General features: G+C 38.5%; 1 protein-coding gene across 2 annotated transcripts in view; it reads left to right on the top strand.

Moving 5' to 3' along the window:
* NELL2 (neural EGFL like 2) overlaps positions 1-26,773 on the top strand; it is a 132,711-nt gene that overhangs the window by 93,156 nt on the left and 12,782 nt on the right. For both annotated transcript variants that reach the window (XM_032744686.3, XM_032744694.3), the window contains exons 14-16: positions 787-909; positions 3,338-3,433; positions 23,513-23,653. In XM_032744686.3, the coding sequence (XP_032600577.2) occupies positions 787-909; positions 3,338-3,433; positions 23,513-23,653 (360 nt within the window). The remainder of the gene's footprint in view (positions 1-786; positions 910-3,337; positions 3,434-23,512; positions 23,654-26,773) is intronic.

Below are 26,773 nucleotides of genomic sequence, written 5' to 3'. Positions count from 1 at the left end.
TTTTAAAATTTCATTTACCATTACTTAAAAATCACGAGCTAAAACATTAAAATGTTCTGTAACCTAAATACTTAAGCAATGCTTTTTTCTTCAGATTAAGTAGTGCCCTGCAAGCCAATACAAAGTCACATTCTCCAGACTGTTAATTTATTCCCAAAAGGGGTATTTCCTAATATGTCCCATTCACCAGACTGAGGAGTCTTATCCATCACACCCCAGGACATGCTGTGCTAGAAGCCCCTTGCAAAGCAGGCAGACCTCTGTTTCCAGGTTGTTTATTTCATTTAAATAAAGTGCTTTGTATGGGCTGAGGGGAGGGAAGACGGGCTGCACTTTGAAGACCTGCCTTCTGCTAACCATGGCATTTGCAGTTTGGAGCGTGCGTCTCGCACCATTAGTCAGCTTTCTGAAGGAAACCCATAGAATCCCACATAAGATCAACCTGCATGAATAAATTATACAGTAGAAGTAGCATATGGTTTTTCAGTATGCTAGCCAGCTCTTCAGTAAATGTTTATGAGAATACTGTAGCCCACATAGAAAGTGTAATGATGGTGGCTCCCTGTTAATGGAAGTGGAATTATGCTGCAGTGCTGTTATCACATACTAGTATGGGATAAAAATAGATACCCTGGCTATCCCATGGTTACATGTTCACATAGCTAGCCCTATTTCCAGTAAATACTACTGTGTTTCTCTCTTTTTAATCTGGAAACCTATGCAAAGCTCCTATTTTGTTGTGGTTTTAAAAATTCAAGACCATCCCGTTCTTGCTTCCCTTTTCAGAGCATGACGAATGTGTAACGAACCAGCACAACTGTGATGAAAATGCGCTCTGTTTCAACACCGTGGGCGGGCACAACTGCGTCTGCAAGCCAGGTTACACAGGAAACGGTACCATCTGCAAAGGTAAGGTGCTGGAAACCTGAATGAAATGCTCTGTCATTGGTGATGCAGTGTTGGTCATTTGCCTTGAGCTGGTCATTTGCCTTGAAAAAGACAGACAAAATGCCAGGCCAGGCACTTGGGTCCATCACCTATATGATCTTCACAGGCATATATACACTGACTTTGTACTTGGCACTTTGCAGTAATTTGAAGATGATGCACAGATAGTAGGCTCTAAAATTTGAAGTAGTTATGTTTCTATATATGGTATAGCATTTCTATATATGGTGCAGCATTCAAGGAAGCCCAAAGTTACCAAGAAACTTACATCTGTGAAAACATTGTCAGATTTACATTGTCCGTGGTCAATGACTTGCTATTTTATTTGGGTGAACTAAAAATTGTTTGGTATGTCTTGATATCCTAAGTGAGAAAAGCAGTAGACACGGGCATACAAAACTTTCGCTACAAGTGAGGCAGTGTCATGTTTTCTAACATTCCGCTTCACTGCTAAATATTAGAACTAAAATTTCTAGTCTTAAAAAGATGCTTTTCCAGAGGTACAATGCTGCTTTTATTCCTATTGCATTTCACATCAGAAAAAAATTAAACTTGGTAGCTGGGCCTAGATCCTTGGAATTTCTCAAGCTCTGACCACAGGATATAGAGAATGCTTGAAAATAAAAGTAGTGTAGCTGTAGGGGAATGAGCTCAGATGTGGGAAGTGGGACAAATGCAGCACTACCATAGCCAGTGTTCCTTGAGGTTGGGCCTCAGTGCTCTTGATCTTTTAGATGTCAGAATCTAAGAGTCCAGAGTTAACATTGGTAATGTCACATAGATGCCTTCTGCTGCTGTCTATTGCCAAATCTAAGCAACCCAGAATTTCTTTAATGGATATGTCTGATTAAGGTCTTAGCTATTCAATCACCTAATTTACAGTACAGTTTTTCTATACATACCAAAGACAAGCTCTTTGTAAAACATGGCAGCCTGGTTTACTTCTAGTCAAACACATGAGTAGAGGGAGGTGTGTCAGCAAATATGTCCTTTTGTGCTGGGCTCTCTGGGGAATAAGAAGAAAGTCTTAATCTGATGAGGTTTAAACCCAAAGCATCTTCTTTAAGAAGAACACAGCTTACTCCTGTGCTGCACTTGGTAGTAATCCCAAATTCTTCTGCTGGAGGTGATCCAGTTACTAAAAGATTCTTTGGGTCAAAGAGAAGGTGCATAACCCTGTAGCACTGTGTTCAGCTCTAAGTAAGAGCTCTGACTGCAGATCTGACAGTTCAGAAGGCACCTGGCCCCACTGTGAAAGAAAAGTATATCCTCTAAGATACACTCTAAGAGTGTATATTGAAATCTGAGACATGCATTTCTCTGCAACCCTGGCTTGGCTACCAGTGTCCTTCAAAGAGACCTGGATACTCCTCTTGCCCCCATGTCTTTGGCAGCTTTTCATGCACTGTGCTGCCAGCTGCAGTCCTGTGCACCATGCACTCCTGGATCAGGAAGCTTAGGTGTCTCTGTGACAATGGTCTCACACCACAAAGCTGGTGTCGCAAAACGGAGAGCTGGATAGCTCAAATCTGTAAAAGTTTTCGCTCAGGTGAGCCATAAGACCTCATCAATGGTGCTGTTACACAGAGCAGCTGCAAACCAAAGCCTGGCACCTCTGGCTGGTTACAAGTGCAGGCCTAGACCTGTGCCCTGAAAGCAACTCTTTATGTTGGTTATAAGTTCTGGATGCCTGGTTTCACCTACAGTTTCTTCTGGCCAGAGCATTTCCAATTCCATATTGCAGGTGCAATCAGAACAACTAACAGCTGCTATGTTTTCAAGCAGAGCTGGTTGTGTTTCTGGGTCCAAAGAAGTGGCTCTTGAAAGCATACACTCCTGGAGAGTACTACATCAAAATATGTAAGCGCAGCATGCCAAAGAACAAACCCAAGGATTGACTTTAAGCTGTAAATGCTAAAAGTTTCAATGTTTTTCAGAATCCCTTGGGACAAAATTAGTATTTTTATTGTTTCTATTAAATTGCTTAATAAAGGACTAAGGTAGCCAGACAGTTTATTATTCAGTTGTGCCTATTATGTTCAGGCCTTTATTTGGGCAGCAGAATAGACCAGCACTGCCCTAGGAAGAGTCTGTTCCAAGGGAAGATGTCTTTCATTGCTTCCCAGTGCATGTGAAGGAGCACATATGGGTGCTGTTGTCTTCAGATGATTTACTCTAATCTCCTTCTGTAGCTTGTCGGCCCATCTGGCCAGTGAGGCAGGGGGGCCATAAACCATCTCTTTGTGACCTCTATCCTTTGGAGAAGGCAGTCTCCGCACTCTGTGCCGCACGGGCGGCATTCTGTGCCATCCTGCTGGCAGACTGTGTCCACCTGCGGGATTGCTGAGTGTGATTCTCTTACCCATACATTGTATCTTGCATTTTGCAGCATTTTGCAAAGACGGGTGTAGGAACGGAGGAGCCTGTATTGCTTCCAATGTGTGTGCCTGTCCACAAGGCTTCACTGGGCCCAGCTGTGAAACTGGTAAGATTATAACTTAATTTACAATGAAGATAATCCAAGGAGGATATTTGAAGTAATCCAAGAATAAAGGAGAATTTAAGGTTATGCCCTAAACGAGGAAGCTGCCACTAAAACGTTATTCACTTTTCTTATATGCTTCCCAGGAGACTATATTACAGCAATTCTAATTAGAAGCACATGGACTGCAAAAATTAGAACATGAATTAATACATCTTGGGTTTTGATGTTTCATAATTAATAAGATTATTATGGACTTGCTTTTCACCTCAAATGACCTTTGGTGTGTCATATAAATAACAGATAATCTGACATCTGGAAATAAATTTCAGTAACTGATTACTTTTGTGCTGTATATGTGTTCCTGGTTCAGTAATCCACCTTCATTTGCAACATTATTTGAAGATTTGTTATTAACCCACTTTACTCAGTGTTAAGGCAGGTTTCAGTGTTTCTACTGCTTTTACCTCCTTTCACAAGCATTCCTTTATTTTCCCCTGCTACCCCTGAGGATGGCAGTACCACAAGGCTTTGTTTTAGAACTTTAAGTCTTGGATCTAATCAAATTATATTTTGCCCAGCAGAGTATGTAGAATGTTAATTCTTAGAATTTCAAGTGCCTGTAAATAATTTTTCAAAGTTCAAATTAATAGCTTCAGCACCTTTATTGCTGCAGAATTTTAAAATGCATTCGAAGCATACTTGCCTCCAGGATGTAAAGGGAGAAAGCTTTTTCTTAGATTAATTGGTTTCAGTATGCCCAATAAAAGGGCAGTCTGCCACCTGTGATTGACTATTGTTGCTGTTCTATATTGCTTTCAATAAATCTTCCAAACAGTAGAAAGGAGGTCATTTGAGCAAGTATTGCTTTCATCTAACTTGTAAACATATCTTGTTTAATGAAAAACACAGACCAGTCTGAATTCTGTATTATCTGGTCTATTGGAGAGGTGAGAAATGTGGTTGTTTTCATTCTTCTGTATTTGATCAGATATTCCTACAGAGCACATGAGGGACACTGTGTGAAAAGCAGTATCCTAATTGCTCATCTATTTCTAAAACAATGTTGAAAGAGCAATTTTTCAAGTATTGCTCACTATTTCACAGTCTGTACATACCATTGTGCAGGGTACCAAGTTCTCTCTATTGTAACGCTGCTTGGAACAAATTGTATGCTAAGATACTGCTCAAGTATTAAATCAGTTAATTTGTTTTAGTGATAGCTGTCTTATGCTTCTTGAACCACTCCCCTGTTCTCAACTAAATATAACATGGATAGTTTCAAAGTGTATAATCATCCTTTGCAGCTTTATACTCCTATCTGAAGTGTGTAGACTAGAAGGATATTCTCTTTAGTCTCATACAATAGTAAATATTAATGGCCACTATCAAAGAGAGATCTTACTGGCTTTTTAGAATTGACCCTGGAAGTCCTGTTTGTAGTCCCTTCTTTATAGGGCAATCCAGGGACAATCAGTCCCCAATTCAGCAAATTCAAGTACCTTAAGCTAACTTAAATTAGATTAACTGCATTCAGCCCCAAATGTCCTTCAAAAGAATCTGAACTACTAGCCTAACTTCTCATCCTTCCTGCCCTTCAGGAAATACATAGGGAGGCAGGCACAGGCTTGGAGTGCATCTTGTGCCTTTCTGAATACCTGATCTCAATGTTTAACATCAGGTTAGTATGGTGGTGATCTGATAATCACATAGCTAGTGATAATGTTGCTATGATGTGGAGCCAATTTGCCAGCCCAGTTTCATAGCTCAGTTTTCTGAGGAGAAGACCCTCTCTCCTGTTTAATTTCTTTTGCACATGATATTTTTTTCCTGCTGTAGAAATAAATAATGCTAAAAAGCAGCCACAGGAGCACAGGTCTGGTCACCTGCTGTGGAGACTAATATGCAGAGTAGGATTGCCATCTACTTGTGCATGGCTTTGAAACGTACAGTCTGAAATATGGTGAGAGTGTCAAATGGAAGAAATATCTGGTGGGTAAATAGTAAAAGCTGATTTTTTCTGAGACAGCACTGTAAGAAAAAGGATGCTGTATACAGCTATTAAAAGAAAACTGGAGCTTCAAACAGTACACTCATAGTGAATGTAGCAGAGTTTGCTGAAGGTACTTCTCGTTAGGCTTGAAATTTTTCATACTACAAATAATTTATGCTGGAAGCTTCCCTTTGAACAGTCTCTGTATCTACAAAGATGATGCAATCTTCTCTAGGCAGATGTCTTCCATTGCGATCACATACAGAGAAGGGGAGGATTCATGTAAAGGTGCCAAATCTATTTTAAAATTTCACATCACATACTTCTGTTTATGATATACATATTTTAAAACTGCTTATTGAAGAATCTTGGGATTTTAAACTTAAAATATACAGTTATGTAGACATTGTCAGCAGCTGCTGAACCTGTGAATTAATTAGCAGGAGATTGAATCCACACCCCAACAATAACCTAGAAAATGCAATCATTGGTTCTTACTGTTTATTTATGTAAAAGGTGGTTTAAGAATTCTGTTTAAATTATTTCTCAGAATCATAGAAAAGAAAGGATGAAGTTGGAAGGGACCTCTGGAGAGCAGAGTCAAATACAGCTGGCTTCTACAGCTGGCATACAGGACTGTGCCCTGTTGGGTTTGGAGTGTTTTCAGCATTGGAGACTTCACAAGTTCTCTGGGCAGCCAATTCCATTTTTCAATCACCCTCAGAGTACAAAAATTCTTTTCATTACGTTCACGTAAAATTTGTCATGTCCCTAGTCCCTTTTCTGGACATGACTGAGAGTTTCTAGCTTCTTTCAACACTGTTAGGTATTCATACACGATTATAAGTTTCCCCTCAGCCTTTTCATTTCCAGGCTGAACATCTAATCTCTATTAGCCTCTCCTGGTATGACAGATGCTCTGCTCCATTAATCATCATTGCACTGCACTGGATTTCCTCCATGTCTCTCCTCTACTACAGAAAACAGTGCAAGATCCAGCACTCCAGAGAGGATCCTAGCAGCATGAAACAGGGGGGCATGATCATGTCCCATGACCTGCTGGCAATACTCTTCCTAATGCAACTCTGGAGGCTGTTGGCCACTTTTGCTACAAGTGCACAGTGCTGCCTCATGTTCAGCTCACGTCCACCAGCACCTCCAGATTGGTTTATATCAAGTAGCTTTTCCACTGCCCTTCAAGTGCCTGAGGTTATTTCTTAATAGTTGTTTCTTAATAGTTGTAGGACTTTGCATTTTCCTCTGAACTTGAAGATATTCCTAGTGGCCAGTTTCTCCAGCCTGTTGAGGTCCCTCTTAATGTCACTAAAACTATCTGGTGTACTAACTTCTGCAAGTTTCCTATAATCTGAAAATGTCCTGAGGGTGCTTTCTGCCTTACTGTGCAGAGGTTAAGCAGTCCTGGCCCAGCACTTGTTTACTTGGGTGTATGTTGATAAGTGACTTGTCTCCAAATGAATGTTGTACAGCTGATCAGAGCTCTCTGACGCTGGGCACTCTTCAGATTTTCTATCTCACTGCACTTTTTAGCTTGTCTCAAGATGTTATGTGAGTATCAAAAACTTTGCTAAGATAACTAACATGTACTGCTCTTCTCCTGTTTACCTAACTTAGTCATCTACTTTAGAAGGTTATCAGGTTGGTCAGGCATGATTTCCTCTTCATAAATCGGCATTGACTGTTCCAAATTACTTTCTTCACCTTAATCTGTTCAGAGGATACTATAATCTTCCCAGGGGTGCAGGTGGGGCTGATTAATCTATAGTTCCCTAGATCTTTGCCTTCTTCAAAGATAGGAAAGACATTTGCTTTCTTCCATTTCTGAGGAGCTTCTTTCAGTCACCCTGACCTTTCAAAGACAATTCAGGTTGGCTTCAAGTGTGACATGATCCAGCTTCCTCAGCACTCCTGGGTGCATCTAATCATGTTTGATTGACTTGTGGTTTTTTCCTGTTTATTTAGATATTGATCCTTCTCCACCATGGGTAGATATGTTTTGCTTCAGACACAATTTTCCGCTGGTCTTGGTGACCAGGGACACCTGAAGGCAAATCTTACCTAAAAAGATCAAAGTGAAGAAAGTGTTGAGCACCTCACTGTTTAGAATTTCCTTTCCAAAATTCATCCTTGCATACTCAATCAGTATCCATATTTCTCCCAAAGCCTGAGAGGGATGATTCTGTCCATGCTTAGGTCCGCCCTGTGCAGCCTAAACTCAGTGCAGCTTTTGCAAAGAGAAGTGAAGTCCTGTGTAAGTAAGAATGGTTTCATAATTTTTTTTCTTCCAAAATGGTGCTTCTGGGGCATCAGTAGGAGTTCTCATTTCTGTTGGAAATATAAGTAATAGAATCAACTCTTACTGCTAGTTGGCTATTTCAGTGTGCAATATTCGCTGTGGACTGTCTTGCAATTAACAGAGCACGGAGCTGTTACAACACCTTTGAATGATCTGTTGGGAGCCTTTTAGATTAATGATGACCTGTGCCATGTAGAAATGGACCAGTGGAAGGAGGCAGCAGATGGAAGAATCATATGCAGATATATCAGCCAATACCAGCTCTTTAAAAAATTGGTATTAAGCCATAAAAATTAGGCTAAAATTCATCAAGTCACAATAAGGAGTGGGAGAATTTCTATGTCTCCTCCCAAAGGATATCAATTGAGACATTATTAATGTTGGGGATACATTCATTGGCTTAGGGAGGCAGGGTTTATATATTTAAAAAAATTTAAGTTTTATAAGGTACACCAGCAGTTTATCAAGTAGAACGGCTTTCTGTAGTGTAGAAATGAGACTACAAGTAAATCTAAATGTATTTATGTCTGGTAAACTTTTTTAAAATACCTGACTTATTACTGTTGTCTTTGATTGCAAGATTATGAGTTCTTCAATTGGCATATTTAAGTGCTGTCTTAAATTGTATTTGAAGTGTGTTATATTTAGAACTCAGAACAGGATGACTGTGTTAGAGTTGCTTGATGTTATTGCAACTCTCCTTTAATCTGGTAACAGAGCTTTAGGAGTGGACCTGCTCTCCTACTATATAATGCATATCTGCTAGTGTATGCATACAAGATTACTGCATTTTTACTGCTTGTCAGCTTCTTTTTTTGAGTTTCCACACTTGTTTTGTGCTTTGAGTCTTCCTATGGACAGCTTTTAATTATGCATGAGATAAAAAAGCAGAGTTTGTTACTAGTAGTGTTTTGATGTAGTTTTTGTTAACAGGTGGCTACAAGTTTCCGGATGATTTTCTGCTGTTTGAATTTCCTGCTAATGAATTTTCCTTGGTTATTGCAGGAATCATGCCCACCTGTTACTAAACAATCAATTTCAAGCTGCTGAAAATAAACTGGCAGACAAGGCTGTTACCTTTGAAAGCAATAGTTGAGAAAAGTTTTAGCTTACAGATTCTACATTAATTCAGCCATACATTATTACTAACATTTGGCTTAATTAAAGATGTAACTGAATTTATGGAAAAAAATTGTGAGTAAATGGATGAGGATGAGATGACCCTTTCTCACCTAAGCTCTTATCAGAAATAGCCAAAGTCAAGGAAAAGATATTATTTGGATCTCTGCATTATTTTCTTTTTTCTTTTCCATGTGTGGAAAACTTCCCCCTCAAGGGATGTTGCTAAAACAAATTCTTACAACATTTGTAATTCAATATGCTGAAATATGACTCAGATGAGTGGTTTTGATAAGTAATTATTGTGGATCAGATCTTGTCAGTTTTGTGCTACTTTCTATATAAGCTAAATAATTAATATGCATAACTATTACTCTTCTCAGCAAATCCAAATTAGTTTCTTCATGTGCACTGACCCTAATAATAACAGACCTCAGGCTATTAAAGGCTATTTTTATTTCCATTTCAAAGAAAGCTTGAGAAAACCTTCTAATTATGGTTTTCCAGTTATTAGGAAAAGTATTATATTGGTATTGGAAAAGAAGACTTTGTCAAAGTAACCAGAAAGCTTGTTGATTTGGCTGAGTTTGCAAAAATGACGTGTTTTAATACTTTTAGCGTAATGAGAGGACTGCTTCCATTTAAGGTCTTGATCCCTTGTGTTCAGTTAAAACAACCACCATCATCTTGTGGCTAGGTAGGTTCTGAAGGTAAAGCTGTGACACAAATAGTATTTGAAGCCTATAGAGTTTGAAACGAGGCTTTAAGAACCGAAATTACTCTTGGCAGAATTCTTCAGAATTCTTGGCTAGAGTATCCATAAACTGTTAGAGTATCACAGTCAAAAACTTTCTGAGCAGCTCAGGAATCTGCCATTTGCTCAGTTTTAAATTATTGATAGCAGATTGGGATTTATAAAAATAATACCAAGAGGCTGAAATTTGTGGTGTAAGTATGCAAGGTCATGCACAAAGTTGGAGTAAGATGTGTGCCCTTCATAGTCTTGCAGGGGAAGCCAGTTGTGTCCTGGGGTAGATGAGTATAACAACAAACTCTTAGAGCAGAAAGCATATTAGGGTTAATATTTTCATTCTATGAAATCCTTAAGGGATTGCTGGGGGGGTTAGTGAAGGAACAAACAAAAGAAGGGAGCAAGAGGAGTGGAATAAACATAAAGGCAGTGCAGGCATGGACTGTCCAAAGCAAGAGTTATAGGAAGAAGGCGCACCTCCCCTATTTCATTTGTTTTCATAGTTCACTGGACTTGTTTGGATCTTGTTGTCTTGAGTATTCAGGCTCCTGGTTTTGGGCTCCTAAGTTTGAAACTTAGAAGTTAGAGGATACTTTTGTCAGGTAATGTTTTATTTACATTAATGATCTGACTTCAATTTGTGCAAATAAGAGGAAGTTGAGCTACTCTACAGAGTCTGTAAAAAACTACAAACAAATAGTTCTTAAGCATGATTTGCAGCATAGAACATTTTAATAGATGCCAGTGTGCCATAGGAATTCATTATATTCTGAAAGTCAGGCTTTTGGAGTCACTTTGGAGTCTGGCATTTCAATGACAGTAATTTTAAACGTTTTGAGCTATTTTAAACTTTTCCTTTGGTGCTTAAAAAACCAACCAACCAACCAACCAAAAAAAAAAAAAAAAGCACCCAGAACAGAGCCCAAAAAAATTGTGCCTTTACTACATGTCCAGCTCATTGCTAGACTTTGTTGCCATAGCCTTGGGGTATCACTGCCATTTTTCTTCTTTGAGTGCTTCCAGGTGCTCTCCATTTCCTTGGCAAGTCTCCTAGCTTCCTGCCCTTTTGAAATTTGGGTATGTGGCATGCAGGGTTGAGAGGTTTCACCTTTCCAGCTGTAGCTGAAATGTAGATAAAAACAGAGAATTCTCAGTATCCTGTTAAAACAGGCTGAACTTTACCAGTAAATATCTAACTGTGCTTTTTATCCTTGGAAGCTGAATCTCTGAAATAAAAACCCTTCTGAATTACACCTTCATTTAATTAATATCTTCTGTGGTTTCCATTTCAGCAGAAAGAGACAGGGCCCAACTGCTAAAAATAATGTAATGATTTTGCTGAGGATGCTGAAACATGCTTTATAAATTACATCTCTGCTACATAAAGTTCCTACTCAGGCTGAGTAATGAGTAGTCTGCATTACAGTCTTGCCCTTCGCAAAGATGGTTGTGTTGCATGTCAGCTACTTATTTCAGAAGCTAGAACTAGCCTTGGTTTATTGAGGTAAGGCACATAGCTAGTGTTTAGTGTTGCCTGTAGGAAAAGCAGATAGTAGAATCATGAGCAAACTTACAGAAAGAATCCTATAACATCAACTTCTGTGTCTTCTTTAAGCATAGTGGCTAGTTCTAACTTAGACTAATATGTCACTATGATAAATTTCCAGTCAGTTGATATGGAACCCTAATAATGAATTTTGAATATATAATTTGTGTTCTGCAGTCCTATCACTGAATTACAGTTATGCAATTTGAAATAAGCATCCTCAGATAGAATTTTTTTGGTGACATGATGAGAGGTTAGCAGGACATGTCTGTATGAGGTATTTCCTTACAAAGCCATATGAATGTACCAATCACCTGAGTGATAACATTACTGCTTTCCTTGTGGCTGTAACATTTTTTAATGCTTTCAAAATATAAAGTGACTTTTGAAATTTAAACAAGAACTTGTAAGGAGTAGGCTAAAATCAACACAGTAATTTGCACAGTCACTTTACTATAATTTTTGTGTTGCCCAGGGTGAAAACTATTAAATTTTACTTTCTGAGCTACTGTATGTAGTAGCTACTTAGGCACTGTATGTACATAAGAGCAATGACTCAAATACTGAACTGGGCTCCTGTTAACTATCTAATCCAATATCTTGGTGGTGTCACCAAGTCCTTTCAGAACTTCGAAATTATATATATATATATTTTTTTTTTTACTTGACTCAATTTCAAATAAATAGTTTCTCAGAACAGTAATTCTAGGAATTTGGACTTCTGCACTGCTTACATTCCTCTAGTTAATGTAGTTTTCTGATGTACTGCATGTGGCATAATATCTGTATCTGTTCCTGACTCTCCAGTCAGGAGAGATAAATAGAGAGAAATAGCCTCACTCACAGAGTGTGACTGTTCCAGGCAGACAGGCCTAATTTGTACTGTCATATCTGATATTCTTAGAAAGTTTCTGAAAAATCTCATTTGGCTGCTCTAGAGCAGAGAGTGCTTTTGGTTCCTGTATTTTTGTTCCTGTAGTCCTCTTGATAAACCTTACATAAATTATGAGGTTAGGAGCCATCATCTTTCCAGCTTCTGTTCTGTTGATAAGCTATACAGTAGGTAACTGTGTTGTACCTTTCCCCCTTCTTAAATACACTATCCCAGCTTAGGCTTGGCCGGTGGCAGGTCCATCGTGGAGGGGGCTGGCTTTGGCTCTGTTGGACATGAGGGAAGCTTCTGATAGCTTCTCATAACAGCCACTGCTGTAGCCTGTCTGCCTTAGAAAACTGGCCTTGAAAACCCAACATAGCATCTTTGTCTTGCCTGAACATTCTCCACTCATTACTGTGTGAAGGGCATAAAGTGGTTAAAGTTTATTCTCCAGCTCAAAAGAATTTGTGATATCCTTTACAGAGAGTACCAGAAACTACAGCACAGAGTTTCTGCTGAAACCCTTCTCCATGAGATTTTTTTCCTTATGGAAAAAATGAATAGATTTGTAGGTTTTATTCAGAAATAAGCATAGAAACCTGAGTCTGTGATGTTTACAGTCCAAGTTTAGATTCAGAAATGAGATTGCTGAAATGAGAATACTGCATATTCCTTAATACTAATAAAAATCTAGCAAATCATAAATTATTGTCATTTCAATTGTTATTATAATTTCAGCAAACATCAGCTAGCTATGTTCCAATAAAAGCCAAGTCTTTGTATTTACTATTAAGAGGAAGTTCAAAACAGGAAAAGAAGAAGTGGTTGACAATCTCAGAAACTGTGTTCAGCTGGAGAATGTGCCTTTCTTGCAAGGAATGCTCTATGTTAACAATGTTCCAAGTAGTAATTAAGGCTACAGAAAAATAGACATGTGCAGCCAATGGATCGGTTGCAAACTTGACATAAATGGCATAGATAAGCTGTTTGTGAGATTCCGAAACTCATTGTGTTTGTGTACAAAACAACTTCCTGCTCTTCCCTTTTTCCAAATATTTTCCTTGAAAATGTATAATAATATCAAGTTAATGACTAGTGCTGGTGCTACATCAAACTAGTATTTCAAGTATCATAAAAATCAAATATCCTTAGAGGCCAGCAGAACTATAGGGGGGCTGTTATACTTCTACGAAAAACACTTGTGGTCTACATTGTGAGATCTGTGTGAAATAAATGATGTAAGACTTGAATCACAGTATCAAAAAAGAACATAGAATTGTTTAGTTTAGAAGGGACCTTTAAGACCATCTAGTTCCAGCCCCCCTGCCATTGGCAGGGACACTTTTCCCTATACCAGGTTGCTCAGAGCTCTGTCCAACCTGGCCTTGAGCACCTTCAGGAATGAGCATCCACAGCTTCTCTGGGCAACCTCTTCCAGGGCCTCGCCACCCTCATAGTAAGTAACTTCTTCCTAACATCTGATTTACACCTACTCTCAGTTTTCAAGCCATTTCCCTTTGCTCTGTCACTACATGCCCTTTGTAAATAGTCTTTTCCAATCTTTCCTTTAAGTTCCCTTCAGGTAGTAGAAGGCCACAATTAGGTTACCCTGAAGTCTTCTCTTTTCCTGGCTGAACAATTCCAATTCGCTCAGCCTTTCCTCACAGGAGAAGTGCTTCATCCCCCTAATCATCTTGCTGGATCTCCTCTGGACTCACCCCAGCAGGTCAATGTCCTCCTTGTGGTGGGGACCCCATAGCTGGCTGCAGCACTGCAGGTGGGGTCTCTCCAGACTGGAGTAGAGGGGCAGAGTAGGGGCAGAATCACCTCCCTTGACTGTCTAATCACATCTCTTTTGATGTAGCCCAGGATATGTTTGGCTTTCTGGGCCATGCCCAGCTTTGGTTCTCTGGGTCATGTCCAGCCTCTCCTCCCGCAGCACCCCGAGTCTTTCTCAGCAGGGCTGCCCTCGATTTGTTCATCCCCAGCCTGTGCTGACACCAGGGACTGCCCCAGTCCAGGTGCAGCACCTTGCACTTGGTCTTGTCAAACCCCACGAGATTCCCATGGGCCACTGCTCAGGCCTGTCCAGGTCCCTCTGGATGGCATCCTGTGCTTCAGGTGTGTCAGCTGCACCTCTCAGCTCAGTGTCATCTGCAAACGTGCTGAGGGAGCGCTCGATCCCTTCATCCCTGTCATTTCTGAAGGCATGAAATAACATCAGCCCCAATATGGACAATTACTACCAGTTAGTGTCCTTGTGACTTCTATGCTCTATTTGTATTACCAAATAAAGCAGGTGGGAGAGTAAGGGCAAGGGGTAGATGGAGCCTTGCTTTCTCCTCATTTCAGATTTGGAATCAAGCCACATGAGGAAAATTGAGTAGGTGAAAAAGTTTCCATAAGAAGACAGTAGCAGAAGTCCAGGTAGGGTGTAGATAATCTCATTTTTTCTGCTCTTGCCCCTCTGTTACAATAGCTGAGAGAAAATGTGGTGGGGTTTATAGCATATTGTTTATCAGTGAGAAGTACAGTGAATTTGTAAAACCTAAAAAAACCCCTTTGACCTTCAAGTAGGACATATTCAAAAATTTCTATCTCATTATATAGAAAAAAAAGGTTTAAAACTTGTCTTTGAGAGTAAACAAATGAGATCTGCAGCAAGCAAGGAGGTAAGCCAGGATTCTGCAGATCAGATACTTTTGCCTGGCTGCAGTGTTTGAAAGGAAGGTCACTCTTCCTGTTCTCACCTGAATTTTTCTCAGATAGGAAATAGAAGCTCAAAAATAGCAGTGAGACAAGGACTTTAGAAGCTTGGAATGTTTACTTGCTTTACTTTGCTTTACATTTTTATTTATAATTATTCACAAATAAAATGTTTGACAGAATTTAAACAAAAAATGCCCATATTGAATTTAATGCTCATTCTGGATTTAGGCATGAATCCTACTTACCTCATCCTTTCAGTTTTATAGCTAAAGATGCCTTGCTGCTTCATCCTTCTGTGTCTTTTTCTCCATATTCCTTGCCTGACAGTTTCTTGGGTGCATATAATTTCTTTCCTCCCTCAGTGTCAAGTTTTAAATCACAAAAGATTTTTTTCTTTGCTGAAGAGTCACGTATTGATACTTACCTTTTTCTCTTTATATCTTCCTTTAGCTTGTTGCAAAACTACTGTCATATATGTAGCAGCTTAAGAAAAAGAAAAAAAGGGGAGAAAGAAGCCAGGGAAGACAGAATAGTACAAAAAAGCTCTAACAAGACAGGATTTTATTGTTATTTCTAAAAAAATCTAAATGCGTCCACTGCTATAGAGAAAAAAGTCCTTTATTAAACATGAAAACTAAAGTTTCAGCTACATTCTTAAAATACAGTGGGCTATATATAGAATGTGAATAGTGCAGCCGGGCAGCATTGTAATAGAATTTTCTTCTGTTATATAAGGTAGATAGGGATGACCTTCGTCACTCACTGTAAGCTCTCTCATGAATTATGAGTCATTCAACTATTAGTGGAATTAAAATCTATAACACTGTCAGTCATTGTCCTGTATCCCTATGGAGCTCTTCCTTTTGCTGTCAAAATGAGGACGTCTGCAGTCTGTACATATCATGCCAATGATATGTTTATAGCCCAAGCAAAGAAATAGTGATTTAGTTTTAAGCTGGTTTTACAGCTTTTTCATATTTATAATGAGAATATTTATTGTTTTCTTGATGAGTTGTCAACTGTAGATGAAAGAATGACGTGTATGGGTTTTTTCCTTTTTTTTTTTGTGCTTCAGCAATTTTACTTTATCTAAAATCTCTACATGATTTGACAGTTCAGGAGTAGCAATGCAGATTAGTTGTCTATGGCCTAAGAGTCCTGGTAAGTAGCCACTGCTAATAAAATATAGGTAAGAATGTCTTAAACTTTAGCACACATATACTATGTGCAATACCCTGACCAAAGAGTAGAGAACTATGGTAGGAGACCAGCTCAAATCAGGGTGTCAAAAACAATTCCTAGTTCCCCAAACTGTGAGTTTCTTTGAGGGCTCTTTTCTTTGTTTTCCATAATTTGCCTCTGAACTAAATGCTTGGAAATTTACTGTAATTCTTAACAGATCAGAGCTGATCTGAAACAACCTTTTACAAGGCTGAGAATATGCTGGTGGCATCAGTCTTTCATGTGAAAACATCCTAACTCATGGTTATGACTGACTTGACTCCTCACTTGAGGAAACCCAAGACCTTTTGTCAGTACACTGTGCAAGGGAAGGCTTCCTTCACACTCACTGGAAAAAAAAGCAACATTTGGCAAACTTAGCTCTTCTCTTTTCAAATTAGTTCCCTTTCATTTAGAACTCAGATACCTTTATCCATCTTTGGCAGCTGCCAACTAGTGTGTTAGTCCTGTTTCTCATGAGCAGATGAAGTGATGTTACTTTCAGATGCTAGTGGTATCTAAAACAGGTATGTCAAGGTATAAAAGTGGTTTTGCTATCTTGGAGGAAATAAGTACTTTTTCAAGATAGGGCTAATAAGCAAACAGAAGCATGTGTTACAGTTAACATGAGATGCTGTACTGAGAACGATGAACTCTGTGAAAGCAAAACCATCTCTGTCAACAACTACAAATAGAGGCCCAATTCCTCTCAATTAGTCTTTCTAATGAGGATTGGCAGGATCAGTGTCACACAATAGAGCTGAAAAATAAATTATTCTTATTTTACAGTATTCATGAATGCACCTAGTTCATCATGGCCAATTAGGTGCTCTGAATTTCAATTTGTATTTGCTACAAATACACTTCCTTTGATGATACAGAGTGTGCAATGGGAGGCATAGTTTCAATTATTGGTGTGATCTGTGATTGATCAATTTTTCACAACAAAGAATTGTTAGCAGGGCCACATGGTGAAGCAGTCAGTGGAAAATTCCCTTTGATAACATTTCTGTCTAATTTTGGAGCACTGCCACTGCCACACATGAAATACCAACACGATTGAATTTCTTTTTGCTGGCATTTAGCAGGACCTATGGGGGTGTGCAGAAATCAATGGGGGATCAGGAGTCTGGAAAATTGCATACTTGAAGAATTAATGAACTATAATTCTGTATTACATTCTCAATCACATTTTGCTTCCTTTTCATTAATGTAACTAAATTAGTTTTCCATGGACAGGGTACTTTATAAACTGCAATCATGGTCTTGCTGGGATTAAAATGAAAAAAAAAAAGAGACCTGTTATAATAGTAGCTACTTTTTCATGCAACATGACAGTTGGAAATTTTTAGTGAAGAACATATCATCTGCAGCACTGACTCCACCTGTCGAATCAATTTTAAGAGGACTTAACCATAAGTTTTGCTAGATCTGGGAGGTGTTGAGATAGAAGCAGCAATTCCAAAGACATTCCAAATACTTTTTTTTTCCCCCAAGATAGGCCTTATTCATTATCCAGGGGAGCAGGGAGAGGAAGTGTCACAGTCTTTACTCTTCTCTGAAGGCTGTATCTGAGATAACTGGTGTTTCTAGTGCTGTGTAGAGAAAGTCCTTCTACTCATGGAACTGTGTTATGGTAGGATAAAATTGTGGGTGACTCCTCTCCTTGCTGGGTCCCATGGGCCATCTGTAATCTTGCCCTTTATGATTTAAACTTGTAACTGAATAAAATGTTGGGATGAAATTGTAATTAAAATCAAGAATATTCTATGGTTTGATGACATTTTTGGTGTGAGAAACATACAGTGAAAAGAATCTCCTAGTACTCATGATGCCATATCTTTAAAGTGTTCCTCAAACATGACAAATCAGAGTGAGATTGTAAACAAAATCAGGCTCTAGCACTGTGACTGACAAAGGAAGAAAGTTCTTTTTGGAGTCAGGTGCAGTGTTAGAAAAAAAAGAGGAGCTGATCAAACTTTACAAAATAATTTAAAAGTTATTCCAAACAACTTAAGTTTTCTGGTGTCGCTGATATCTTCCTGGATTATGGCAGCATTCTTAGCCACTACATTCTTGAGGGTTTTATTATGATATTTATATGCATATGGTATATGAGAATGTAGAAGGATGGGAATCCCAAAATTCCTACTGTTTTGTTTTAACAGTTGCATAACTCTAGTATATTGAACTACTTTCAGGATTTTACATTTCTTCACCTTGACGTGCTTTTTGCATAAGATCTCAAATCAAAGGTCTGGTTGAACAGGAGAGTCTTCTCAAGTATCATCATATTAGAAACCTGTTGCCACATGAAAACCAACAGACACTTTTTGGTTCTTAAATGTGAGAGATGGGACTCTAGAATTTGCAGTAGAGATGAATCCTTTTCAAGGCTAGTCCAGAAAATTGAGTAATTGATAGCAAATACTTTATGTACTACAGTGAACTTTCATTTAGTCCTCCTGAATAAGGCCCTTTCCTCCTTCCATATATATTCACTAAAATTAGATAACCCAGACATTATCCTTACACTACTGTATATTCTGTTATCTGAGCATAACTTGAATAGTTGAAACCTTTTACATACAAGCCAGACATAATATCCTTGAAATTGTATTGACATATGCAAAGGCATATCAGAGTCTGACTGTTCCAAATGTACCCATGAAAAAAACCCACATATTGAAGATAGATCTGTTTAAGCAGCTTCCAAGTCTCCTAAACGACTTCTTCAGTGATCTGTTGCTGAAATTATTTTTCTTTCAGTTGTTTGCACTTTATTTATACTATATACGGGGCTGGGATGTGGATGGCTCAGGAGGTCAGTGTTAGGCTGGAAAGACTGTTGCCATTCAAATGAGGTCTCAAATTTAGGCTGAGTCAGGAGTGACTGAACATTTTGGAAGATGCTGGCTGCTCATTAATCTTTGTAACCATATACAATGACAAAACCCAGTTAGCACTGGGACAGATTATTGCAATTGGGCGTCTCTATTAATTGGCAGTCTTAGCTAGGTGCCATATATTATTCTGTCACAAAAAACCTTCCAGTGTGGAGACAGCTGACTTCTAAATATACACAGCTTCCAATCTGTGGTGTTGACTTCTGGACAAGCAAGGACTTTGGTTTTTATTGACTTGGATAAAGCAATTTATGACAGAAAATATTTATGGACTGTGTTGTGCTCTGTGTCTCTCTTAAGTTTGTAATGCAGGCTTTTCTAAGAGAAGGATTTGGTAGTAATAAAAAATGGTAGCAACACTCCTCCCCCACACCATGGTTCTTTGTTGAGTGCAGCTTGACTACATTAGAGCTTGGTCCTGTTGCTGGATAAAAGAGAACTGCTATCTTTCTAATTGGCAATTTTATACCACTTTCAGTCTTCAAAAAGCCCTATTATACAGAAATTCTCCAATAATATGAATCTGACAGCTAGTTCTCCTTTTCTTCTTTTTATACCAGTGGATAATTTGCTAATGATCTTATTTTACTCTTCAGGGAGCAGTCTTCCCAAGAGAAAAGGGTATAATAGCCAAAACTGTTGTCACGGTTAAGGAAGAGAGTGATCCTGAGGTATAAGGAAGGTATTTGGGAGATCAAATGTCATGTCAAGGGGAGCTAGGCATATACAGCTCTTACTTTCAAAATGCCTTTGATTTTGTGTCTACTTTATTAGAGTAAGGCCTCAGCAAAAAAAGTTTAAAATTTTGAGTTGAAAAATGGATTACAAAATATGAAAATAAGAAGGCTGACTGGCATATGTGAAAATATAAAGCCTTTTCCTAACTTTCTTTTATAGAGTAATATTTCATTTTCCATGCTTTTCTAGTACAGCATCAAACAGGACTTCATTATCACTGATAATATTCCATATAGCCCACTGATAGACCATAGCCACTGGCCAAGCAAAACTTCAATCAAAATCTTTTTCTTCTCTTGTCAGCTCACACCTCTGACTGAGCAGCTGCAAGATGATTCATCAAAAAAAATTTCACCATTGGACAGGGGGAAATTATTTCTGTCTTCTTTCCCATACTAATAAGATAATTTCAGTTGTAGATACTTTTACAGCACTTCCGTAGCACTTCCTGCTATGCCTATTTGAAAACAGAAATCTTTTTATCCAAATGTCAAGAAATTTTTCCATTAAATCAGTGCTTTTGCTTTGTAAGACCAATTTCTGCTGTGGTTTCCTATTTTACAGAGTTCCAACAGTCATATTTTGTCCCATTACAGAGCATGTTTCTACTAGATTTAGTAAACAGCATTAGGTGAGAATTAAAACAAAATTCTGTGCATAAGGAACATCTATATTCTGAAACCTGCTGGCACATGCTTAAGATGTCATTTGCCTAAAAAGTTAGTGGTAAGAAGTGTTTTGGATTTCTTTTCTTTGCTTCAAAATCCTGAAAGGAGTAATGGCTTATTCAGCATGGATGCAGCAATGGTTCCAATGCAATGGCAATCAATCTGTAAGACATTCTTCAAGACCTGCAGTGTGCTTCCATACATGCTTATGATGAGGCTTTCTTATGTAATTCCACTCCAACTTTGCATGCAGTCATAACAAAACCAGAAGAATGTATTACTTTGTTTATTGACATCGAATAAAGCATTTCATCCCAAGTAATACTTCTTGTGTTACGGATTGATCAGCTAGTTTGCAAACAAATACAGAGAAGCTGCTTTTGTTGTCACTTTACCAGTACTGATGTGACATTCGTGGCTTGTTTTTCCTGAATTAAGGAGTTCATCTGAATGCATTCCACTTGTGCGTGTGATGTTGCGATTACACTTATAAGGCTTATAGAGTCACGGATAAATTTTTCTGAAGAGAGGAACACAGTCTTTCTTTAATTCATACCTGTTACTTTGACCTAAATAACACTCGTTTCTCCAGCTTGTCACCAATAAATACATTCCACTTTCCCAAAGAAGTATATGCCATCCAGTGTCTTAATGCAATGTTTAAGTAGCCAGTATGAAGATTAACATCAAATTTTAACAACAGCTCTTCTCCTTCCGCCTCTGAGTAGACATGCACTATTGGTTCTCTGGGGTTTGCAGCTTTAGCAAACCACAAGTTATGTTGTACTGGCCAGGTGATCCCCAGTGCTTAGCGGGGTCACTTCTGTTCTGCCTGACAAGCTGGCAGCCAGGCAGCACATTCCCCAGTGGTAAGGGAACTTTCAGATTGCAGTCTTTTCTTCTTCTCTTTTCCTTTTTCATGAGTTATCTGTGGCTTTCTGAGCGAGTAGCAGTAGATAAGACACAGACTGCAAGCCAACCTTTTCTCACTACTGTAACATAATTTTCATTGATCTTCCTCTGATCTCTCAAACACCTCTGAGGTCCCACTGGCTCCTGGCTGCTCACAAGAAAAAGGCCAGAGTTTATACTGATTTAGAAAGAACACACTGAGCAGTGGAAGATTGTAAAGGTTTGGCATTTCTCAGTCCTGCAGCACAACTATCAGATGATTATCTTGGAATTCATAGTGGAGTTGAAATTTTCTTTTTAATTGAATTGAGACTTACAACTTAATTTGTGGTGCACAAAGCAGCAAAATATACACTTGCTGCAATATTGCAGCAGGAGTATAGGTAATTTTTATCATCATAAATACTGATAATGTACATCAGGGCTGCCTGTCTAGAGATACTGTTGATAGAAAATCAGATTGATGCATCATAGCAAAAATTTCTAATGACATTTTGTCAAGGATCTGTAAAGATTTTAAAAACCAATACATTCATTATACAGTTGTGCAGTTATTCCAAAGAAATTTTTAAAACAGTTATTTGGCATATAAATAAAATACCCAGAGTGCAGCCCACATACCCTGGTATAGCACAGTCACCCACATTTGGTTTTGAGTTGTGTATAAGAAAAACACAACTCAAAACCAAATGTGGGTGACTGTGCTATACCTTGTAGTTTATGCAGGTGTTCCCCACACACTAATATTTTTATTACTTTGAAATGTAGAACAAAGTGTTCTCGATGGATGAGGAAGTCTTAGTAGTCTTGCTTATAAGCAAACTTATAAAGTTTGCCTTCGAATAGGTTTCACAAAATACTTGCTAAGAGTATGTCTATCTAGCCACATATTATTATTCTCGGAAAAGAAATTGCTTACTTTATTGTAGCTCACAATTTATTTTCTTTGCCAGTTTATACTATCTCCTATGAAAAGAGCAAATGACATAAATGGGAGGTAACAGGGATAGTGGGCAGAATTTTAACATATTTCACATGTATCTCAGTGGCCACATCACACCTCTCCTTCATATCTGCATCCTAGATGATACTAGGTCAACTGCTGATGTACTTAAAGAGTTTAATTTGTTACTTCAGTTTGTAGTTTTAAAGATTCAACCTTTAAAAAAGGGTTACTTTGGCCAGAGTGGCCAGTACTCTGAGAGTTTATTCATTGTTCAAACTTATGGAGGAGGGTGATTAGAGCTTTTTGTTTCTGAAGGCTTTGTTTGCACATGTTTTGCTTCCCTTTGTGTTGGTTCCATAGGCACCTCTCAGTCAGCTTGATGCTCAGAGAGGTATGCTACTTCTGGTATAAAACACAGTGATAAGGCAGTGATGTGATAGGGAACAACTCAGTTTTACTCCTGTTTGACTCCATACTCCTGGCATTCCCTAACTATTAAGAGCACTCATATTCTGGGACCTTTTCCTCAGCACAGCTTACTCTGTGCCTGAAGGCACTGGAAGTGAACATGTCACAGAGTTCTCTGCATCTCTGCTAAGTCTGTGAGTTTGGGTGTCTTTAGAACATGCTTTGCTGGATTTTGGATCTAGTGAGTGTATTTTAAAAAAATACATTCTATGATAAATTGTTATTGTAAAGTTTAGTCAGTGGAAGTTGTTGGTTTAAGAGACACACTTCCCAAAGGAATTTCCAGGAGAAGGAGAATGCGTTGTGTTACACCCTCATGATTTAAGCATTTGTTTGGAAACCCAGCTGTTTTCTTTGATGATTAGAGAGGAGCTTGCAGTCAGTTATGTTGAGATTCAGAGGTGCTGGCATAAATCAATAGGAATTCCACAGGATACGGAAGCCCTTCTAAGCTGAAATTGGTGTCACCAAAAGCATAAGCAAGAACCAGAGAAAATATTTAATGTTTTTATATACCCCTAGGAAAAAAATCTTTATTTTATCAGGCAGCCTGCACTACTCAAAGGGTTAATATCTTATTATATGAACTGAGACCTTATTGTGTTCTTCATATTAGGGGAAGTTTAACCAGATGTCAGATTACCTGTCATGTATTGTGACAAAATGAGTTGTTACTATGTAGGCAGTAAATTGGGATTAGCAATACTTCTGCTGCTGTTAGGCCCAAAATCATTAGCCAAGTATTTTTATGGAAGCAATTCAAAACTTCACTGCAATTATTTCTGCAAATTCAAATATCAGTAATGAAAATAATTCTGTGAAACCTAGAAGCACCAGGGATATTGTTCTTTCTTTGGATGAATACAGCAATTTTCTCAGTGTGAATTTTCTTCTATTTTGTTGTTCTTAATAAACAGACATTGATGAGTGCTCGGATGGCTTTGTTCAGTGCGACAGCCGTGCTAACTGCATTAACCTGCCTGGTTGGTACCACTGCGAATGCAGAGATGGCTACCATGACAATGGGATGTTTTCGCCAAGTGGAGAATCCTGTGAAGGTCAGTGTCTAAAAAAGGTGGGGTACTGTTAGGGTTCACATGAAAGTGAAAGTCCAGAAAATGTCTAATGTTTCAGATTGTACTGGTTAAGCATTGTCTTGAAAACTGCAGTGAAATTTAAACCTTGACCCAAAAGAATTACAGTCGAAATAAGCATCATCATCAAAGGCAAAATAATATAAATATGAATATTCCTATAATGTGGAGTGTTAGTGGAGCATTTCTGTGTTTTACTAGCATAATATGTAAAGTCAGGCATGGTGATTAAAATGCAGTTTCTCTGGCCCTGCATCTGCTTCTGTGCTTGTCCCTTGCATAAGTGATTTCCCACGGGCTGGTAGCATGCACTGTAATCTGTCACTCCACAGTAATCTGTTTCTATGTCAGATTCTTTGTGTATAGAAATGGGCCTGAATCCAGACCTTATTTCTTCCACTTTGTTTTCCTCGTACACTGAAATAGTTCTTGATAAAAATATTTCCCATTGCAGAAAATGATTATGCATCCCTGAGACCCTTACGTATACCTTGGATAATACTGTGGTGTTTCTCCTGTGTAATGGCTAACTGCTTCTTAGAAGGCAGCAATTTGCAGACCTACTTTACAAACTAGGGAGGTCAGTGGATGCAGGGCTGGTGCAAGGTGTAGGGGACAAGAGAGTGACAAGGGGGACAAGGAGATGGAAAGGTTTTCTGTATTCATGAATGATGTTAGAGAGAACAGCAGATTAATAAGAACACAATTACTTTCAGATGCAGATCTGAATGGAATGTTATTCAGCTCTTAAGATACTTCATGCTACTGCTCTTAAATAACAGAGCAAGCCAGTCTTTTTTTTCTTTTTTTTGCCATGGACTTCTCAGGGCAAAATTGCCATGCTTTTTCCCTTCTTTCTACGAGTGCTGAAATATTCATTGCTCACAGTGTAAGCTTTCTTATTGCTGTTTAAACTCACATTGGTGGGCTGCATGAGTCCCAAAGGGAAGCAATTGAATTAATTTCTCTAAGGCAGACACACAGACAGTTATCCAGGAGTGAGAATGACCTTTCTGGTATACCCATCATCAATACTTTATTTCAACACATTTTCATCACAGCTGAAAGCCTGTATTCCCAGGAGGAATGAGCAATTTAAGGCAACCACTGCTTTCATAAGTCGAGCTTTCTTTGTCAAGAACTAACTAAATGTCAGTGTTAGCTGGTCAGGAGTTAGGACAGGAAGGTGCAAAGAATAAGTTGTGATTCCTCTGATTATAACATTGCATTTCTGTCACTCATGGTACAAGAAATAAATAGTCCAGCCAGGCATTTATGGAAATATTCTTAATATCTCAAGTTTTATCTTCAGTGTCAGTATAACACTTACCTGGTGGCTGGAAGATAGTGGTTTGGCACATGCTGTCTCAAGAGAGGTGCATGATACAAAGTGACTGTGTTATGATGTGTGCAAACAAGTATCAATTAAGCAGCAAATTCTAAACAAATGGAAAGAAAGCCAAGGGAAAAGAAATGTGGGGATTGCTACATATGTACAGAAGCTGCAATTATTAGACTGTTTTGACCTTTTCTACAAAGAGCCAGCAGCTCTTTATTAAACACACACAGAGGATAACAAGTAATTAGAATTAAATCACAGATGCCAGAAAACTGTCTTCATTGCTGATAACTCTAGTGACTAACAGTGGAACACTCCCAGTTTGATTGATTGCAGCTCCAAACATTGGGATCCTTAGCAACTTGAGATCACGGAGTCATAGAATGTCTTGGATTGGAAAGTACCTTAAGGATCACATAGTTCCAACCCTCCTGGGCAGGGACACATCCCCCTAGACCAGGTTGCTCAGGACCCCAGCCAGCCTGGCCTTGATGGGGAGGAAGGTTAGATATTTGATTAAGTTTGCCACATCACTTTTTATTGAATTGGAGCTTGTGACTTGTCTCAGATAAAAATAAAACCAGAAAGGGCATAAAGAGACAGCCTAAAATCCAATGCAGTGTGGAAAGTTGAACTTGCACTAGCACAACACAGTAGTGCAGAAGCAATCATCTTCTCTGCTGTCAGATCTTTCCACTGTAAGATATTTCTCTACTGGGTTTAAAGACAAAAGAAAATGGATTTGTTTTGATAGTTCAGTAACCCCTAGTTAGATGTGATTACACTGAGCTGTTGGTGGACGGTCTTTTAGACAGTCACTTTAATGGGGCAGCAGCTTCCAGGCTATGCTAATCTCAAATTTCAAATCACAGTTCTCTAATTCTCACTTTCAACTCTATCTAGGACCAGCATTTTCTGAAACTTTTTGTCTTGTGCAAGTGCTTCAGCTTGCAGAGCTGTAGAAGCAACAGTGCAAACTACTTCAAAGTAGTGTTTTATACAGAGTGCGTAATAGGCTTGACTTGACTAATTTTTTGTAAATTTTAGAGTTGCTTTGAAGTAAGTTCCTTCTTCTAGAGGAAAAAACCTTTAAAAGCCAAGGAATATTTTATTTCTTGATTGTTCTACACTGCCTTCCTTGAATCTGGGTCTGCTTGTGTCCCCTGCCTTTCAGTGACCAGTGTAATCAGTTTTTGTTTCCTTCAAGAAAGCCTCTGATTTTAAAAATCCATGTGGAAACACCTCTGTTAAAATCACAGATGCACAGGAGCATTTTCTTAAAAACCTTATTTTAACAAAATTTCAATGCTGCACCTATCCATTTTAGGACATCATACTAAATATTCCCATGTAGAGCCAGACTCCTTTCTAGCACTAGACTTTGTCAGTGCTTGATAATGAAATAATAGTTACTGAATTGCCTATTTTACACATCTATTGACCTTGGCTACTGCTTCCTCTTTGGCACAACTGAGAATATTGAATATTTTGGCTAATGTACTTGAATGCAAAAATTCATAATTCCATTTTATTGTACCTAGAGGCAATGGAAGACCTAGCGATCCCTTTGCTAATAGTTTTGATTCTCATTATACCACTAGGTAGATGTGTGGTGTCTATAAAAATTGCCAAGAGAAATTATGGGAAAGGTAGCTGTAGGGCTTCAATCTCTTAGCAGCACTTGCTGTTTTTCCCTTGGAAATAGAATTATGTTATGCCTTGTTATATTTCCAGAAAAGTGAAAT

Source organism: Taeniopygia guttata, chromosome 1A, assembly GCF_048771995.1.
Source record: "Taeniopygia guttata chromosome 1A, bTaeGut7.mat, whole genome shotgun sequence".
Classification (NCBI taxonomy): Eukaryota; Metazoa; Chordata; class Aves; order Passeriformes; family Estrildidae; genus Taeniopygia; species Taeniopygia guttata.
Note: the sequence above shows the minus strand (reverse complement) of the source record. Positions and strands in the feature narration are given on the sequence as shown.